The 19,798-nt window shown below is 36.6% G+C and overlaps 2 protein-coding genes across 2 annotated transcripts; one reads left to right on the top strand and one right to left on the bottom strand.

Annotated features, from left to right (window-relative positions):
- Positions 1 to 18: 18 nt before the first annotated feature.
- On the top strand, positions 19 to 15,587 carry spag5 (sperm associated antigen 5). The gene is made up of 26 exons (XM_055205294.2): positions 19 to 189; positions 594 to 633; positions 750 to 863; positions 964 to 2,933; positions 3,014 to 3,203; positions 3,580 to 3,696; positions 3,785 to 3,877; positions 3,978 to 4,091; positions 4,214 to 4,333; positions 5,484 to 5,576; positions 5,700 to 5,834; positions 5,957 to 6,050; positions 6,146 to 6,293; positions 6,574 to 6,624; positions 6,716 to 6,890; positions 6,996 to 7,129; positions 7,230 to 7,398; positions 7,541 to 7,664; positions 7,788 to 7,874; positions 8,915 to 9,041; positions 13,695 to 13,827; positions 13,962 to 14,042; positions 14,435 to 14,584; positions 14,825 to 14,899; positions 15,139 to 15,219; positions 15,308 to 15,587. The coding sequence occupies exons 2-26, from the start codon at positions 607 to 609 to the stop codon at positions 15,377 to 15,379; spliced, it is 4,674 nt and encodes a 1,557-aa protein (XP_055061269.2). The 5' UTR covers positions 19 to 189; positions 594 to 606; the 3' UTR covers positions 15,380 to 15,587.
- A 1,537-nt stretch (positions 15,588 to 17,124) lies between these two features.
- On the bottom strand, positions 17,125 to 18,879 carry foxe1 (forkhead box E1). Its single transcript, XM_055206634.2, has one exon. It carries the CDS (start codon positions 18,491 to 18,493, stop codon positions 17,429 to 17,431), a length of 1,065 nt encoding a protein of 354 aa, XP_055062609.1. The 5' UTR covers positions 18,494 to 18,879; the 3' UTR covers positions 17,125 to 17,428.
- Positions 18,880 to 19,798: the final 919 nt, after the last annotated feature.

The following is a 19,798-nucleotide window of genomic DNA, read 5'->3' as shown; positions in this document are numbered from 1 at the left end:
TTTGTCTAGAAGGGATGACCTTAACGGGGTTCCGTATTTTACTCGCTAGTTTCATCCAATGCGATGATTGTGCGTCATATTTTGAATGTGAGAGTGGCGGTTAAATCCGTAACGCTTATGTTTATTGAACTAAATCAACGACCAAAATAACCATTAAGTTAGCTTTTATTGTGTTTATGCGACGTAGAGGTAAGAATAAATCACATTTGTTTTGAATCTCAATAATGCCAATGAGGGCTTGTTGGTGATCAGAAAAGTTTTGGCTTTGTTATAACCACGAATCTGTTATTGTATTATTCAGAAGGTCAAAGCTTTATTTACTTACTATGAAATAATAATCTCAGCATACAGCAAAGACTACTAACGTTAGCAGAAATGAGTTAATGACAACAGATTTTCACTTCTTGTTAATTAATCCTACTTATTTTAGTAGTGCTTGAAACGTGTTTTCATTGCTGTATGCACGAAATGTCAAATCAAGAGAGCTGTTTAATATGATTTAATATACTGTGTTGCCTTGTTTTGTTTTTCATTGTGTTTATTATGTCTATTTGTATACCCACTTGTGTATTTGTTTGTTTGTGTAACTACAGATTGACATTAAACATGTCATCAATCCGTGGATTGTCACACGTAAGTGCCCATGCACTATGCGAAACTATGTAAAATTAAATCTATGTTGTGACTGTGAAAATCATATCAGTATTAGCATTTGTGTCTTAATAATACATTTGTATGTTCAACTTCAGCCCAGATCAGACAGAACCCCATTCAGAGATGTACAAAATGAACTGGACAATTTACAGGACACTCATTTAATTCCTAAACATGCATCAATGCATGAGATGGTCCATAAAATCAAGGTATGTTCTCAGATCGCTGCAGTTTTTATTTTAATATTTTGCATGATGTTTAGTTACTTAAATGTTTTTATTTTGCTCTAACCCCTATGTTTTCAACCAGCATGAAGATGTTACTGAGGAAAAATCCAACAGCAAACCGGCTGTCTGTAGTGATGAACAAACCGTAAAAGTCACTGATGAACATCAGGACGTTACATTAAAGTCTTTTGTGTGTCTTGAAGGAGAAATTCTAGTTGAGGATGAACATGTAATGTCAAATGAGTCTATTCTCATTAAGCGTCTGGCTATGGAGAACAATCAACCACCTGAAACTGACCTAAATGAAACCTATGAAGCAGAATGCACAAATGATAATCAGACCAATGGAGAGCATATCGAACATCCATACTCTCATGAGAGGAGATTTTGTGGTTCAGATCAGAAGGAAGACGTCTCTACTTGTGATCTGGGAAATGTAACACTCCTGAGCTTGAGTGGGGAGGTGCTGATATCAGATGGCTCAGTCAATACTGATGAATCCATTCTCGCAAAGGACCTAGTATCAGAAAATCATTTGCAATGTCCTGGTAACAATACTCACCTTTCTGAAAGCTGCACTGATGTACATTGTCAGGCTATGGACCACTCTTACTGTAATCTGGAGTCCCATGTGTCTTCAAATGAAGACAACAGCCAAAGTACAACCTCTCAGTCAACTGATGAAAATGTCACTACTGAGACAACAAATACAGGCAACCTAAACAATCATGGGCATGCTGATCCCTCTGAAAGATGTGATGATGTCCAATCTAATAGACAAGGAGATATCACATTTAAATCCTTTTGTTGCTCTGGGGTTGAAATTGAAATTGCTGATCTATCTAAGGTGTCTGAAATGTCTTTGTGTATGGAGAATTCTGCTGGGTTACAGAATCAGTGCTGTTTGAATGACATCAGTGAAGACGATGGTCACAGCATTGCTGTTTGGACGACTGATAGCAAACACCTTGATCACGTATACTGTAATACTGAAGAAAATGTTGATTTATCAATGGCAAAGTCAGAGGTCCACAATGTGATGAACACTGAAATTGAGGTCTGTACCAAATCACAGATTTTATTAGCAAGCCAAGAAAAATCTGGAAATGTGATACAAGACAAAATGTCTGGATCTGTTATGTGCTGTGAAAAGGAAGCGGAGACATCACTTGTCAGCAAACAGACAAGCCAGCACTTGTCAACACTGAGCCATTGTGAAGATGAGATTGGAAGTTCTGATGTTGTACAGTTAGATACTGAGCAGTCCATCAGTGGCAATAAACAAAAGGTGTCCAGTGATGAAATCTTGGTCATGGAGAAACACCCTGACCAACATCTAGAGCCATTTTCACATGCTGAGGAAAAGGAGGTTGTGTCTTGTCATCAAGATGCCTTTTCTGAAAATACTGATCCAGAAACCAGCCATGTCAAAGATAATGCACTGGACTTAAAAGCAGTGGAAATTCTTCCAGAGATAGAAGTTATGCGTCTATGTGATCAGTCTGGTGAAGCTGTCTCTGTCCAGCAAGATTATGCCAGTGCTATTGCTCTAACAGGTTCATGCACTCCGAAGACGTCCACTGTAAGCAGGAGTGTTTCGCATGATGCCATATTGAGCCATCTGTGGCCTGAGCTCCCAGAGAGTCCCTTGGCTCCTCCGCAGTTCAACTCCACAACCCTGGCAAATGCATTTAGCTACACACCTACTCCTGTAAAACCACCCCAAGAAAAGGATCTGGAAGTTAAAGTGGCTTCTGGACAGGACCAGAAGGTGTCAATTGACCCTGCTGTTTTGAGCAACGGGCCTCTTCAGGAACAGCTCAGACAAATGGCTGAACTGTTGATACTTGCGTCTGGGAAAATGGTGGGTCCGGCACCAGCAAACCGCTGCAGTGCTTCAGTAGGCACTTCTCCAGTAGAGAAGCGTAGTGTTTCTGTGTGCAGAACCCCAGTTCAGCGAATGGAAAAGAGCATTAATACTTCAGCGGTGGAGATTGTGAAGGAGGTTAATGTTTCTGATGCCAGCACAACAACGGATTCTCTGCTATGGAAGTAAGTCCAGTTTAGCAGCTGTTTTGAAGAAATGTATTGCATGGATTTGGTATACACTGTCTCTTTGTGACTCTTTAAAGATGGACATCTGGAAACCTGGAGCATCTGTCCAGATCAGAAGTTGAGCAGAGACTGACTTCCACTCTCATCATGGTGGAGGTCCTCTCCCAGCAGCTCGCCTCTGCACGGGGTTACAATCCAAGCAAAGAAACTTCTCCTTCTGATCTTAGAGATAAACTTATCCAGACAGACCACACAGAGCTCAGACAGGTAAGAGCATGTACAGTAGCTTAATCCTGTGTTGTATCCAGGTGTGACGCCACACATTTCACGCATCAAGTAATTACTTTGTTATATGAAAGCGAAATGCTGCGCTAAGCAACAAAATCACAGCCAGAACCTTTATAATGTAAAATATAGAGCTGTGTGACAATTATAAATCAGTGAGATTATACTGTTGGGGAAACCACCAGAAACTAAGGGACTGTCAAATGTCATGGACAACGCTGAACAGATAAGATTAAGCAGGGTTTTTTTTGTTGTGTTGCGCCTGTAAAAAAAGTAATCAGTATCAAGGAAAACTTAATATTTATTTCTATTAAAGAATTCAGCTTTTTAATACTCTTTTGTTTTGTTTTTTTGTCAGAATGGGACATATAAAGATTTGTATGTGATTGCCCAGGAGAAAATTCAGAGTCTCGAGCATGATCAAGAAATTCTTCAGAGTTTATATAACCGCATTCAAGAAATGAGGGTTGGAATGGTGAGCGATGCTAATTCATGAATAATTTAAGATCTAAGGAATCATAAGAATCAAACACAAGTTTAAAACCAATGCAATTCTTCTGCAGAATTCTGTTAAGACATGCACAGAGGATGCTATCTTCACAATGAAACAGATTGGAGACATTGTTCATGTTGATCAGGAAACCTTATCTGAACAAGTATGTATTTTATCTCAATCAGTTACTTATCAGTATTTCCAGCTTTTTGGAAGATCCTTTCCTAGAAATCACAGCTCATGGTAAGATGCATGTGATGTAGGTCAGGCAGATGAAGTCTCTGTACAGGAGGTACAGGGAGACACTGCAGCGGATGGTGGAGAAGATGGCGGACATGAGACAGAACATGGAAAATGCTTTAGAGGAGAAGGAAGCGGTGAGAATATGTATTTTGCCCTGGTTTTGGTACATGGCTATTTAATGAACCTGATATTGGAATTTTATGGAAATATATTCATCTTGGATCTTCTTATACTGAATGTTTGTCTTTGTGTGCAGGCCTTCAGTGTGACTCAGCAGTTGAGGGAGTATCATGCTGCTCAGGTGGCAGAACTGGAACGCAATGTTGGATCTCACCAGGAACTGATGGCGGCTCTCAAGCTGGCCTACCCATCCTTGGTCTGCTTTTTTCAAATGCCTCACTATTTGAAAAGATAGTATTCTTTGTAGTTAAGAGTCAGATAACTGAGAATTGATCAAAGCACTGGCATGCAATAAAATAAGGGCAATTACTAAATAACTCCTAAAATTATACTCATTTCTGAAGAAATCCATATCTTTTAATAAACCAATAAATTACAGTGCAAAGCTTCTTTGAAATTTTAGTTGATATACAGTACAGGCCAAAAGTTTTGACACTTTCACTCGTTCTTTATTTATATTTTTTCCAGATAACAGAATAATAATAAACTCGTCCAAACTATGGCATAACACAAATTCAACTGTGGGATTTATGTTGGTGACTAAAAGCATGCGAAATATATCAAAACTGTTATATTTTATTATCTAAAGTGCAGTCACCCTTTGCCTAGAAATTGCAAAACCATACTTGTGTCATTTTTTTAAAGCAGCTTCTTGAAGTTTCACTTTAGGAAGAATATTAAAGGACTTAACATATAATAAAGGCTCTTATTGGCTGCTTTTTTTTCAATATTCTGTGTAAGTCATCTATTTAGAAAAAAATGTTGTAAAATAAACAATTTTGTTTTCTAATAACAGAAAGTAATCTCTTTGGCACAGTTATATTTTTGTCTACAGATGTAATTTCAAGGATTGAACCATACATCTTCAGATTAAATGATTTTTAAGATCATAGTTAACATTTTAGTCGTGTGTTCAAACTATTGGCCTGTACTGTACGTTGTTTTTATTTGTACAGTGTGGGCCTCATTTGTAAAGCGTGCATACACACAAAACGGGGCTTGAAACGTGCGTACGGCAGTTCCCACGAAAAGGTTGTGATCTATAAAAAAAACAAACCTAATGGGAGAATGTACTTGAAGGGTGGGATATGAGAATAATTTATGTACGCACATTTGCAGGCGACTTGTGATTTATAAAGGAAACATTAATTTGTTTTTATAAATCTTAATATTTATTTTTGGCATATACCATTTTTGGCTTTTGTGCATAGGTAGACTATTAGTAAGGGTCCTACGCACAGTTTTATAAATGAGGCCCAGTGAGAGGAAAGCAGACTGTTCTTAATTGTCAATGGCTCTGCAGTTCTTTTTTTAAAGAAATGTATTGATTGTGTAAACTCTTCTAGATGGAACTAAGTAAGTCATATACAGAGTCCATCGGTGCTGCCAATGTCCATCTCAGAAGGAAGCACGAGGATCACACAAGTTTGTTAGAGGAGGTAAGACTTTACATAAATCTGGCACTCTTTAACCCTATAGACTAAAAGACATTACCTACACTGAATAAAAAATCAACTTTTGTAAGGAAGCTGCAATTAAAAAAAATTATTATCTATTGGCAGCTGAGAAAAGCTCAAGATCTGATTCAGAGGACATACCCAGTGCTTCATAAGCTCCATCAGAGAGCCATGAATGCCATGGAGGAGAGCAAGGAGCATCTGGCTATGAGAGACAGAGCTGTGGAGGAGAGAGACCTGGTCAGATTTTCACCAGTAACCCATTTATAGGATAGTCGTGTTTTTTGTGATGCCACCTTTTAATTTCTCTCCAGATAACAATATCACACTTTATCTCCATCACTCTTTCCATAAATCCTTAGATGGAAAACGAACTAGACCAACTGAGTTCAAGATTGCAAGATGCCAGTGAACAGATTGCAGACTTGAACATGCAGCAGACCATCATGACTACAGGTACCACAGTGGTTTATATCGTCACTCAGTTGAGTCACTGTCTGTTTCGTTCATGAAGGTAACGCTTTTGCTTGACACTTTGTGTATTTGTTCAGAGATGTCAGTGCTAAGGGAGCAGTTGAGTCAGGCAGAAGAAGAACGTTCACAGCTGCAGAGGACCAATACTGAGCTCTCAGTTACTGTCACGTCCACACTGGCATCTTACACCTTCCTAGAACAAACCCTCGCTTCAGAGACCAGCAAGTGTGTCATTTTCTACCAAATTAGCCCTTTTCAATTTTTTACATTTTCCTTTAGGTTGCCTAAGTCTCTGTACGGCTATATTGATAACAATGATATTAAAACACAGCTTTAATACCATATTGTAGAGAGTGTATAAATGTAAAATTACTAAAAAATACTATTTATTACTCCAGGCACATAAAATACATACTGTAATTATTTATTGTAAACAAAAGCACTAATATTGTCTGATTTAACAATATGCTCTACATATATTTTTTAAAATGATTGTCTAATTTAGGTCACAGCAGGCAATGCATGAGAGTCATCAGGCTGCTGACAGAGTGAACTGGTATGTATTCTATTTGTATGCTTTTGTTAATGACATTTAATTAGTACTAGACTTTCTTTATATGCATTTGGTTATATAAATGCTTTTGTAGTCTGGAGGCAGCGTTGGAGTCATCCAAACAACAAATAAAGGATTATGAGGCAGCGCTATCACAGAGAGAAACCCTAATTCAAAAGCTTCACGCTGAGGCTGAGATTAATCACCATCAGCTCAGTAAACTTGCTCGGCTTCAGACTGAACTCTTCAGTGCCAAAGAAATGACAGAGGTGAGGGGACTTATTTCCATAGAACAATTTAAGAATATGTTTACAACACTTTTCCCATACCAGAGTTCCTCCCAGAATACGAGGTATTTTTTCTTGTTCCATCAGTTTCTGCAGGCAGAGAATGAACTGGCACGGGAACAGATGGAGGAAACTGAGAGACTGCTTTGCTCTCACTTACAGGGCCTCAGAGAGAGAAATCTGGAGTGTGAAGACCTCAAACTGTCACTGGAACAACTTCGGTAACATATCCAAACTGTCCAAACTGACCTACTGTACTGTATCTCTTAAATGTTTCTGTTCATTGTAAATAAAAGCCTTTATCTGATGCTGTCCCTTAAGGTTTGAGAAGGACTCTCTTCAGGAAGAGCTGGACAGCACACGAGAAAAAGCTCGCCACATGCTGCTGGAACAAGGAGAGAAGATAGCCCAGGCATCTAATGATGTTATTCTTCTGAATCAAAAAGTCTGCTGTATTTCTAACACCATAAAGGAATCCCTAAGCAAAGAGGTCTCTGTTTTTAACTTGTCATGATATTTATGCTGTGCCTTTTTTAAGGTCAGAGTATTTCAAGGTGTATTCTAAGTTCAAATCTATTTCAGCTCCACCCATGATAACTGTTACCTTGTAATTTGTTTCTTTCACTGCACAGGTATCTCAGGGTTCAGATAAGATAGTACAGTCTTATCAACATCCCTCTGGCTCCTTTGTGGATTCCATTATGGTGGCCATGATGAAGACACAAGATCCTCAGAAGGAGCATTCTGTGGGTTCAGGTGTGAATAAAAATTTTAATAAAATGTTGTAAACAAGTATGTAAGTAATGTCAAGTAGAGATACAATTAGGTAATTTAAATAAACTTGATGTGATATTCAATGTTGCCCTGTATGTTTTACAGAGGATAGCGTGATGCAACAAGATAGTATTGGCAGTGAAATCAGTGCTTTCACCCGAATACCCTCAACTGCACACACAGAAGTGAAAGGTACCCAATTACTACACATTTAAAAGAACACATTAATAAGAAATCTGTACTCAAACATACTCATTCACGGTAGCAGTTATCAGACTTAAACGTAATGGCTAAATATAAATAACAGCTAAGATTGTTGCTGATATCTTCCTCTACTATCTATTTTCAATTCTAAAAATGGCCTGGCAGTTCTTCATTGTGTGATGACATCTTTTGGTCACTGTCAAGGCGGGACTTCCATTGACTTCCAGAAATTGTAATAGTTTCAGAAATATATTTTAGTTTTAAAAGTTGTTGGGGGGCTGGTCGGCAAGCAAGCACACACAATAAAGTCTCAAGCTGTCTTTCTTCTTAAACATCCTTGGTACAGTGCCTGGAATCTTTTGGCCAATCAGAATCAAGTTAACGACATATTCCTCTTTTGGTTTTAATTTTGAGCACTGAGCACAACAGTAACATTAACATGGCAAATGTGGTTAGTAAGTGTGTCGTGATCTATTTTCCCTAACGTTATTCCATTAAACTTGTTAATGGAGCTTGTTAGCAGTTAAGCTAACGTTTAAGTTGTTATAATGTCAGCTCACAATGAATCACAATCACTGATGTAGATGAAATCTTTGGTGATATTAAGTAAAGGATAACTATGAATGGAGGTTTGGCTAGTGGGGTGCCCAAGTAAGCCACATTGTATGGGTTTTTGTTTGAAAACCTACTAGGGCTGCACGATAAATCGCATGTGTTTGTCACGCGCATCTCGTCAGTAATCAAGGAACCGGCATTGCTGACGTGATGCGCGTGGTATCGCATACGATTTATCGTGCAGCCCTAAAACCTACTGTTAATCACTTCAGATGAATTAATAATACATGTTGTAATTACCAATAGATGGTGTTTTTCAGTTTTCTTGTTTTTTCAATAGCCGAAAAAAGAGTTATGAAAAAGCTTTTCACTCTGTACTGTTGAGCCATTACAATCTTAAGTAATTGTGTTTCTTATTATTAATGGTTAAAGTGAATTGTTATGTTAGTGTACTTGTATGTCGATGTTTTTAGAAGAGAGACGAAGCTGTGTGTTGGAGCTGTTGTCTGATCTTGGCGAGACCATTTCGGACCTACAGTTCACCATTGACCAGCTGAGAGTCCAGAAAGACACAGAACAGCAAGCTCTGCGGCAGACCATGTGAGTACTCAAATGTTCATATACACAGTAAAAAGTGAAAGTTGGACAAACAACTGCTACTCTACAATGCTCAAAACTTATGTTTAAAGGAGCATTTAACCCAATGAAAGTGCGTCATATTTGCAGTCGAAATGTAAAATACATTTCGAATTTGATGCCTATTTGACCAAGAAAAGGGTTGTTTGTAGTCTCACTCCCTCAACAAAAATATAGCACTTCCTTCTTTCAATGATGCAAAATGATGATTTTTACATCATTGAAAGAAGGAAGTGCAACACTGAAATCTGTATTTCCCCTGTCTCAGTGGCAACTGAGGAAATGATGCACGACCATTCAAAAACATGACTGGGGTTCTAACTATACAAAGATTAATGCAAATGGGTGAAGTGTCCCTTTAAATCATGGTTTAAATAGTCACTAGTAAATTCTTTAAATATGAAAAAATAGACTACTTACAAGTTGTGAGTCAGAAGTGGGCAGAATTCTGATAATGTGCATCGAGTCCACATGTACATGCTGCCGAAGTAAATTGTAGACTACAATCCAATTTTTGTAATTTTTTAAAATTAGAGCTTAAAAGAAATATTGTATTTTATAATACTAATTTTTTTTTATAGCTTTCTTTGCTCATATTTATCATCAAGGGTGCCCAAACTTTCGAACCCCACTGTATGTTATTTTGCCCTTGTGGTTTGTGTTATGTAAGGGTAAGATCAGCAAAACTCTAAAAACTTGTATTTCTCAACATTGTTGTGCAATTAGACGTCAAAATCCTAAAATGCAGACTTGGGAGGGTTACTTTCAAAATGTATTCTGTTACAATTACAAATTACTTAAAGTATTCAGTAACTTAATCCAAGCACCAAAATATAAAAGTATTCAATGTTATGTGATTACTTTTGAATTCCTTAAAGGTCACCTTTAGGAAAATAATTACAGTTTATACCAATATTTATACCAGCTTTTGGCCTGGGGCGTTGGCGGTCGTAGTTCCCCACCCAATACATCTAACATCTTTTTTTATTTTTTCTGCAAGTAGAGATTGAGAAGGGACATTGGGTCTCACTCACTAATAATTGCGTATGCCCCTCTGTATTTATACGCACACTTGAACTTCTAACGAAAACGTTCCGCCTAATTCACAACACGTGCGTGCGCACATGAGTTTGTTCTTATACTTGTTCTTTGTGGGCGTGCACCCCAAAGCGTTTACGCCAGTGGCCGGCACATGTTTTCAATTGTTTCCAATGGCAGCTCTGCGTTTTTCAAATAAGCCAACAGCTAGCATTTTTTCGCGCTTTAGTAGCTGTGATACTTGAGCTGTAAGACGGTTGGTTGTTGTGATATTTGTCCTGCCCTTCCTCCATTGTGATTGAATGGCCTTGTGAGAACTGCCATTGACGAGTGGAGCTTTTCACCCAAAGTTGAATCTCTTTCAGCTCTCAGCGCTCAGCACGGAAAAACTGGCAAGCGCCAGCTTTCAGCGCAGAAAAAATGTGCCTGCTGCTGGCTGTTTTGAAAAACACAGCACTTCCATTGGAAACAATTGAGTACATGCGCCGGCCATGGGCGTAAAGCTTTGATGTGCACTTAGTTTGTGAATTTAGAGTGTTCTACATTACCGGCCGCTTGCACGAGGCTGGTAATTTGCATAAAACACGCCCAAACCAGCTCTATATAAGGGCTTTGCGCAGCGCTGGTCCACAGAAAATTTTAGAGCAGTTTGTCATAAAAGCAGAAGAGCTCTAAAAAAATCCATGAACATATTTATTATTGGTAAAGTTTTGTTTTGCTTTGCATTTTTTATTTGGGAGCTAGTGTTGTCCACCGACCGGAGTAACATTAAATAAGTATTGGATGTGTTAACAAATTTAATCAACCAAGACATTTAATATGACCAAGACACACTGTATCTAATAAAACAGACAGGAGATCAAGTGATTGACGTTTGGACTTCTCGTTACATTTACGTGACATTTACATAAGGCATCAAGAAGACGCTTTCATATAGAGATTTAAAAAGTGAGTAAGGAAAGTGTGAATACTTTCATTACGTGATCATCTTTATATGTGTAAAAAATAAGTAGGCTATAATAATGTATATAATAATAATAATAATAATAATATAGATAATTTATAATAATATATATAATACAGAAAATATTATAATATAAAATATAATCATGTAAATTTTATATGTCAACATTATTATAAACATTATAATTATAGCCTATTTGATTATAGCGTATGTGATTATTAATTTAAGTTTTCTTAAATTTTTGCGTACATTTAGAAAACATTTTGATACGAAAGTTTTTGTTGAATCACGATTTGGTCGTGAAAACGTCCGTACGCACATCTCACGCACAAATTTGTGCATATGCATGCTTGGTGAATGAGACCCATTGTGAGTAGACTACTCTTGTGTTAATTTATACAGTTTCCGGAACCACTAGAAAATTTACAACTGCAATCATACCAACCACATAATTTTAAAGCAGTAACAAACACAACATTCTAGCTTACATGATTTTCCCCACGGGGAGCATTGAATCACAGTTAGTTGAGACTTTGTGTCTGTAGAGAATGTAGTGTGTTATTTGCGTTTGCACCAGCAGGTGGCTCACGTGACTGACAACAAAAACACTGACAACAAAACAAGCAGTGTTTAAAAATAAGTTTTATAATGCCAAAATAATAATTTATTTAGATTTATTAAATTACATTTAGGATTATTATTATTATTATTATCATTATATAATTTATTTAAATTATTGTAAGTGAAACCACTGTAATCCTGTAAGGATTCCCACTCACTGGGATTTAAATTTGTTATTTACTGGCATCAGTTTGTTCAAAGTTAAATAAACATTAAATATTATCAAGTCTTTGTCTTTACAGAATTAAACTATAAAATAACAGCCTCATGCAAAGCATTGTTGGAACCAGAAATTCTCATCAACCTTTTTTCCTTCAGATTTTGTTTCCCAGAATGCTTTGCATGAGGCTGCTATTTTAGATTTAATCTGTAAAGATAAAGACTTGTTAATGTTTAATGTTGAGTTAACTTTGAACAAACTGTTGCCAGTAAATAACATTAATTTAAATATACAGTAAATTACTGCCAATCAGCTGCCAGTAGTGTCATTTCTACAGACATTTTTTACACTGTATGTTTTTTTTACATAACTATAACCAATTACACATACCATTTTGTTGTATCCTCATTACGTAATCCGTTTCTAAGGTAGTGCAGCATTTTGCAGACTTTAGACATTCAGTTACCACTTAACAGTATATTGGTATTGGTTGCTAAAAACAAGATTATTTTGTGTGTTGTGTTTGCTGTAATACAATGTGTTCGCGTGGTTAGGTTAAAAAACGCATTATTTTCCACATACCGTACATTATTGTTGCTTCTCTATGGCCTGTCTCCCTGAAACATGTTGATTTGGTACAAAGCTCATCGTTCTGAAAGGCGCATTGTCCTCCGATTGGCAAGCTAAACAGTATGTGTTGATTGGTCTGAATACCTCTGTTGTCAGCAGGAAATGTGACATTCCTTACCATGTTTTTATCGTATTTACTATCTTATCTATACAAGCAGTATATAACAGATTAAAATCATGTCTGCATTTGTGATCTTAGAAACGACAAACAAGTGCTACTCTGTACTGCTCCAACCTTTTGTTTGAATCATGGTTTAGTCACTAGTTAATTCAACAAACATGTGTTTGTTGTAGTCCAAGAAAATATATTTACACTGGAAACGATAACTTGCTTCATCGTTTACTTTGGGATTTGTACCTTTTGCATATCGTTAACATGTAGTAATACATACTTACACACCAAAGGAAATGAAAAATGGTGAATCGGATAATAGGTACTTTTTATATGTGGCAAAATCTACACAAAAATGGTTCAGCAGTCACAAACTCAAGGTCCTCCCATGGCCATCTCAGTCCCCAGACCTCAACCCAATCGAAAACCTGTGGGGCGAGCTAAAGAAGAGAATGCATAAGAGAGGACCCAGGACACTGGATGATCTAGAAAGATCTGTGCAAAGAAGAATGGTCAAAGATCCCTCTCTCTGTGTTCTCCAATCTTGTGAAATGTTATAGGAGGAGATTAAGTGCTGTCGTGTTGGCAAAAGGGGGTTGTACAAAGTATTAATATCAGGGGTGCCAATAATTGTGGAACGCATGATTTCAAGTGTTTTTTTTTTCTAAACGTTTAAATTTACAAAGCTTTGTTGTGTCAACTTTACTTAAGCTTAGACTTTTCTAAAATTATTTTTAGTCGCACACCCATGTGAGGTTTATGTGTGTGCTTTTTCTTTTTATGTTAATGAGCATAATTTTTTTTTTTATTAGCCACTTAATTAATCTGTGATTGCAGTAGACAGGAAAATAACAAAGAATTTTAATAATATCCATAACAAAATAGCTAATGATGAGTATCAAACAGTAGTGGAACAAAAGTAGTTGTTGTTGTTGTTGTCGTCGTCTTACATTTTAGTCCTTTCTTTTATTAATTAAAATTGTAATTTTATGTTTCTCTGCAGATGCATAACTTATCAGAGATCAAACTTTTGAGATAATGCCTCTCACCCCATACTTGTTTGTAGCACTCATCATTGATTTTCTGTTTCAGATGTGGCCTCCAGGAGGCGCAGCAGGAAACGTCTCAAAGAGACACAATGGAGATCTCAGAGCTGAGGCAGAATGTAGAGAGACTGCAGACTCAAGTGGAGAAGGATGCTGCGGCCCTGCAGCAAAAAGCTCAGGTAATCACTTGCTGACTTCTTTTTTTTTTTTTTTTTAAGAAATTTTCAAGAAGTTGGTTTTCCAGACTTTTTACATAAGATTTTTAAGTCACTATTTTTGATCAATATTTATTAAGCCGTATGTTGTTTTTCAGGAGGAAAGAAGCCTGAGGAAACTCTGTAGTGAGTTGGAGGAAAACATGGAAACAGCTCAAAAATACAGAGTAGAGAATAGTGTATGTATACACTGACAAAACAAATGTACCACACCATTTGATCATTTAAAAATGAAAAACGGACAGTTTTATTTTGTTGAACTGTCTCCAACCTTTTTGTGAGCAAGGGCTACCACAATGGATAAAACAATCTGGAGGGCTACTTTTTGATATAGTCTACTCAAAACTTTTTTGTTTTACTTATTGTTTTTATTTTATTTTACTTGTTTATATGTTTTAGTATTGTTTAAAATGTAAACATACGTAAACCAAACCAAGCTAATATAAAAAATATGTAATAAATAAATATTACAATTGAGACTATTAATGTGCTTATGCGGGCACCTCACAAACACCATGTTGGAGACCCCTGTTGTATAGTAACGTTTGTTTGTTGTGCTTGTGGAAAACAGGAGTTGCGTCGAGAGGTTGCTGATTTGCGTCGATCGCTGCAGCAGGCACAGGTGGAAGCTCAGGTTCTGAGAGAGGAGCTTAAGCAAACAGGCTTCCAATCAGCAGCCAGTACTACAGCATTAGATGATCGAATTAAACTGCTCAGAGAGGTATGGTAGATTTTCTGTTAAACATATAGTACAATTAACCTCTAGTTTGAAATTATATCCTATATGCCACTAAACAAAATGCCTAGTTTTGGCTGTAACTTAATCTCAGTATCAAATTGAAATAAAATCTAAATAAATCTCAGTAAATTCACAATTATAGACCGATCCTATTTGAATATGTTAATGACTCTATAGGAAGGTTTTTACTCTTCCATTACACAAACGTACATTGTTTTTAAGGTTGAGAAACTCAAGGCAAATTTAATGGAAACCGAGGAAAATCGTGCCAAGGTCCTAGAGCGAGCAAAAAGACATGTAAGTGCTGAAATTTCTTACATAGATAACCATGTGTTATTTTTTGTGTTATTAAAATCTGAATTTTTTTATTTTATGTTTTTTTCCTATTTGTAATAAACATGTTTGTAGGTAAAACTGATAAAACCCTGCATGTTTTTAATTAATCAAAAACGGTTTATTGACTTATATTGGTGATTGTTCGTATGCTCTGTATTAATGCATGTTCTGTTGATGTATAAATTTAATTGGCTCTATAGCAAAGGGTCCATGCCATGAACCAGAGTAAACTGGAGCGAGAACTACATATGCTCGATGATATGATTGAGACAGTGAGGCGGGTGAGTGAAGCCCTAAAAAAACTTTTTTTAAAATCAAATATATGTTGGAAAATATATTAACACATACAATACAATTTCTCACCCACAGACATTGTCTTCTATTCCTGATCTTGTCAAGAGCTGTCCTGAACTACAGAAACTTGTAGAATTCCTTGGATAAGTTACAACATTGCAAATTCTGTTCTTTTTTAAGCATTTAAATGTTTTTATCATTATTTAACATTAGTTTAAGTTCTTATTTAAACTAAAGCATGTGTTATGTGGCTGTTGAAATGTGAGCCAATCAGCTCATTCTGTAAATTGTCACAATCTTGAAAAAATAAAATGTGTTAAAAATGTCTTCTAATAAAGGCCTTAACAGGGTTTAACACCGACTGTTCACTGATTGTTATACAGCAGTATATGATATAAAGGCTGAATTGATTGATGAAAAGATAAAGTCCAGTAATTACCATAGTAATTCTGATCTTGCTAGTGCTTGTGAAAACCTGATAAAAAGCGTTGCTTTAATTCTCTTATTCTGGGACAATGTTCAGCCTAATTTGCTCTTCTGCTTCAGTGATACTCAATACATCTGTCTTTTCGGCATCCATATAAAAGCTTTACGCAAGTTGACGGCTCAAGTGTTCCTTTTCAGCATTTCTTCAGGCCTTCTCTTTGTGTTCAATACAGTTGCGTTACATTATGTAATATTCATACTTTGTATTTGTACAATTCTTTCAAAATGTTATATGTAGAACTAACACTGTTGACTTAAGGACTTGTGTAATTCATACTTGATTATTCATTCTTGAATAATATGTCATCGTAGATAGAGTAATGACTGGAAAATTATTTTGGATTTGTTTTTGTAAATTTGGTATTTACTATTTACTTTGACTAGTAAATAAACAACAGCTTTATAATGCGTTGAAAGTAATTCTTTGACAGGTTGTGTAAATGTTAAAGCTAAATGTTAGTAATCATTCCAAATTATTTGCAGTCAAGTTTTGTAGGATCTGAAGACCTAAATTGTAACACATTTATGTCTACATAGCAGGAGTTAATCTCAGCAATTTTTTTTGCACCACCATGCCATGCACATACAGAACATTTATAAACAAAAATAAAATGTATAAACAAAAATAATGCCTAATCTTTTATCCTTCATGAAGATTGTGAACATGTTTTTTGCATTCAGAAGAAAACATGTTCACAATCTCCATGAAAGCTAAAAGATTAGGGATTATTTCTGGATTACAGTCACCACACTTGCTATAGCAAAATAACCATTTATTTCTGATTGGTTACACTACACAGATTTAATTGTTCATAAAAAGATGTAATTATTAAAAGCAACAGCGTTAAATTTAAATTCTGATTTAGTTTTAACGTTTGATTAAAAGCTTGCCGCAAAGGTTGTGTTCCTGTTAACCCACAATATTAAAATGTTTTTCTGTCCTGGAATTTCTTAACTAGTGTACAATTATTTAAAAAAAATATTGGCATTGGCCTGTTCACTAGTTGCACCATTTATTTATTTATTTACTTGACACTTTACGATTTACTTGTAAGGTTGCTTTGATTTGCATTGGTTTGGATTTTTGCTTTTCTCAAACATTTTAGTTTGGGGTTTTTATTTTTAACAGTCAGTTAATAATAACATTTTTAGTTAGTCGGGTTGTAGCGTATAGCTAAAGGAATTTAATTAAATTTTGTTAGTTAAAATATAAATAATATATGCTTTCTTAAAAATTCTCATGGCATTTTATCCTTAAAAATACAGTCACACACATCTTTATGTAGAAAGATTTTTATATCACTGAAATAATTAAATGTATCATTGGAAACCATTTATACTTTTGTCACCATAGCTGGCAGTTAAACAAAGAGCATATACAAAATCTATAAACACATTTCACACAGTTAAAAACATAGACCCTGATTTAAAAAAAAAAGTTTTGAACTTTAGCACTTTGTGCATTTTTACAATAATGTAAAGTTTCTTTACAGACGTGTTAAAAGAGATCACATTAATTTTCCACTCTAATGAGAAAAAAAGCAGTTTAAATATCACATTTTCCATGTTTTTTCATTAACATATTTTCAGTTCAATATAAAGTTTTTTTATATTGCCTAAAATATTCTTAAATATCTCCACAAACATTCCTCCAAATGTGTCATTCAGGCAGTAGTCCGCGCAATTGGAAAATCAACCTTGACCTTTTTATTAAGTGGCTGACACGAATCTCTCCATATTACCTGAGTAAGCTGGATGTCTGATGTAAGGTCCTGAACTGCCTACTGGACCCGAGGTATTGTATTGAACAAAGGAGCCCAGCTGTGCTGGAGATGTTCGACCATATGGATCACCAACAGCATCACCAGCAAGGGGAGACAAACTGGAGATGGCCACCCTCCCTGTTGGCCCATAGCTCTGCGTGCTACCTTGCGGGTATGATACCTGAGTTTGTCCATGTCCCTGGCTGGAGTAAGCAAAGGCCATGTTGTTTGAGGAGGTAGAGCAGCATGACAGCACGGTATCACCATTGCAGGACTGATGCTGGAAGCCTGGTCCTCCCAAACTGCAAGAACCGGTCTCTGGGCTGAAACTGCGGCATGACTGCTGAGGCATCATCTCTGCGGTTTGTCCCATCCTGCTAGGCGACCCAATGAGAGAATTGATTCTGAAGACCCTTGACTGACCCGAATCAAAGCTCGGTGAGGAGGACTGGTAATAGGCAGAAGGTAGCTGTTGTGCATAAGGTGGGCTCACTGCCATGTTCGAGTAGACAGTGTTGGCATAGGCTGAGCGTGCAATCTGTACTGATGGGAAGACGGGAGACTCATGCACGTATGTTGAATATGTAGTGAAGTCACTGCGCTTAAAGCGTTTTCGACGGCGTAGAAAGCTGCCACTTTCGAACATGTCTTCTGCGTTGGGATCCAGTGCCCAGTAGTTGCCCTTTCCTGGTCTACCAGGCTCTCGTGGGATCTTAATAAAACAGTCATTGAGGGTCAAGTTATGACGAATGGAATTCTGCCATTTCTTAGAGTTGTCCCTATAGAAAGGAAACCTCTCGGTGATAAACTTGTAGATCCCCCCAAGCGTGAGCTTGCGGTCAGGTGAGTTAGCAATCGCCATGGAGATCAGAGCTATGTAGCTGTACGGTGGTTTGCCTCGCTGAAGTGGCCTCTTCCTCCGCCGCCCCCTTTGTGGCTCTGCTCTCTGACTGTCATTCACTGGAAGAGTGGTCTCGGAGGGAGAATCACTCTCCACTTTAACCACAGGCATGACTGGTTACAATGAATCCCAACTGAGTAGCAGTTTTGGAAATAGTCTGACACTGACTCTTACTTTTCGTCAGGTAAATCCAACAGTTTTAGATGAGCCAAAGCTTTGTCAGGAGCAACAGATCTTCTTGTTGGAATTATTGTGGTGAAGAAATAACAGGCATATTGCAACACTTCAAATCCCCAAAGACAAATGTCACTTTCTTTCAGTGATCATTTCTAATGTCACTTCATTTTAGATTGTTGTGATTTTCTATGCTGCCCTGTTTTCTGAACAGTTCTTACATGTTTCAAAAAAGATAGAACTCACATAAACAGCCTTATTCGAAGGTGTAGTCTCAGTCTTCGTAAAGTTGAGGAGAGAAGAGGACAGTCAATAACTGGATATGTTACCTGAGGAACAGTCTACCTGTAGAGTTATTAGCCACACCTCTTCAAGCAGGTTATCTATCACGTGGCTAATAGCACATACCTCTGCAGATTTCTTTAAGCACTCTTACAATTGTTACCATTTACTTTTCACATTTTATAAAGAAAATGCAGTCTTGTTTGTGAAAGGCATCAGATTTTTTTAAATACTTTTTTTTTACAAATTATTTTTAGTTTAAGAATGTGTATCTGAATAAGAGACATGATATATATATATATTTTTTTTTAATGAAATGCTTTATACAATCAGGAAGGAAAGTCGACAGCTTTAGGTATTAACTTTAAATATACAAACATCTATCTAATTTGTTTTTGTCTGTGCTGATAATTAGTGGCTCCTGGCAATATTGTCATCTCACTTTTGCCTACATGTATCAGTTTATTTCTATCCATTAACGTATTTTTATACGGAAATCTGGAAACACTAGGAACTAATAGATGACATGCATGTTTATTTTTGTAGCAAGCAAAACATATTGGGATACATTTAGGCTAAAGTGGTGCACTATTAAGCCCTAATAGCTCTTTTAGTGGTAACCATGGTCTTTCTTGTGTATTTTTTCTTTAGTGCCGTGTCAGGCGGTTTCATTTGTGTGAGAAGATGTAAATATGTGAGTGTGGGCCACAGTGTGTGCCTCCCTCTGTTTTAACAGCATGCAAATCTGGGTCACATTTTGGTGTGTGGGTATTGACAGGCTGATACCTAGGTCACGTATCCTATTTCCATGTCGGGAAGACGTTAAATAAAGATGATTAAAAAGTACAAATGCTACTGTATCATATAATGCCAAGCTCTTTAATGGAATGGACCGTTTTAAATACCAATACTTGATAAACGAAAAAACCCTCTCTGTCCTTAAACAACCTCCTTGTCCCA

This window comes from Misgurnus anguillicaudatus, chromosome 3 (assembly GCF_027580225.2).
Source record: "Misgurnus anguillicaudatus chromosome 3, ASM2758022v2, whole genome shotgun sequence".
NCBI classification, from domain to species: domain Eukaryota; kingdom Metazoa; phylum Chordata; class Actinopteri; order Cypriniformes; family Cobitidae; genus Misgurnus; species Misgurnus anguillicaudatus.
Note: the sequence above shows the minus strand (reverse complement) of the source record. Positions and strands in the feature narration are given on the sequence as shown.

What these genes read in the sequence shown, in the direction of transcription:
- spag5 (XM_055205294.2), top strand. Translation starts at nt 607, where the DNA reads ATGTCATCAATCCGTGGATTGTCACAC. An exon ending in ACCACACAGAGCTCAGACAG is followed by an intron (nt 3,204 to 3,579) that starts GTAAGAGCATGT and finishes TTTTTTTGTCAG; the next exon opens with AATGGGACATATAAAGATTT. An exon ending in GCTGCTGACAGAGTGAACTG is followed by an intron (nt 6,625 to 6,715) that starts GTATGTATTCTA and finishes ATGCTTTTGTAG; the next exon opens with TCTGGAGGCAGCGTTGGAGT.
- foxe1 (XM_055206634.2), bottom strand. Translation starts at nt 18,493, where the DNA reads ATGCCTGTGGTTAAAGTGGAGAGTGATTCTCCCTCCGAGACCACTCTT.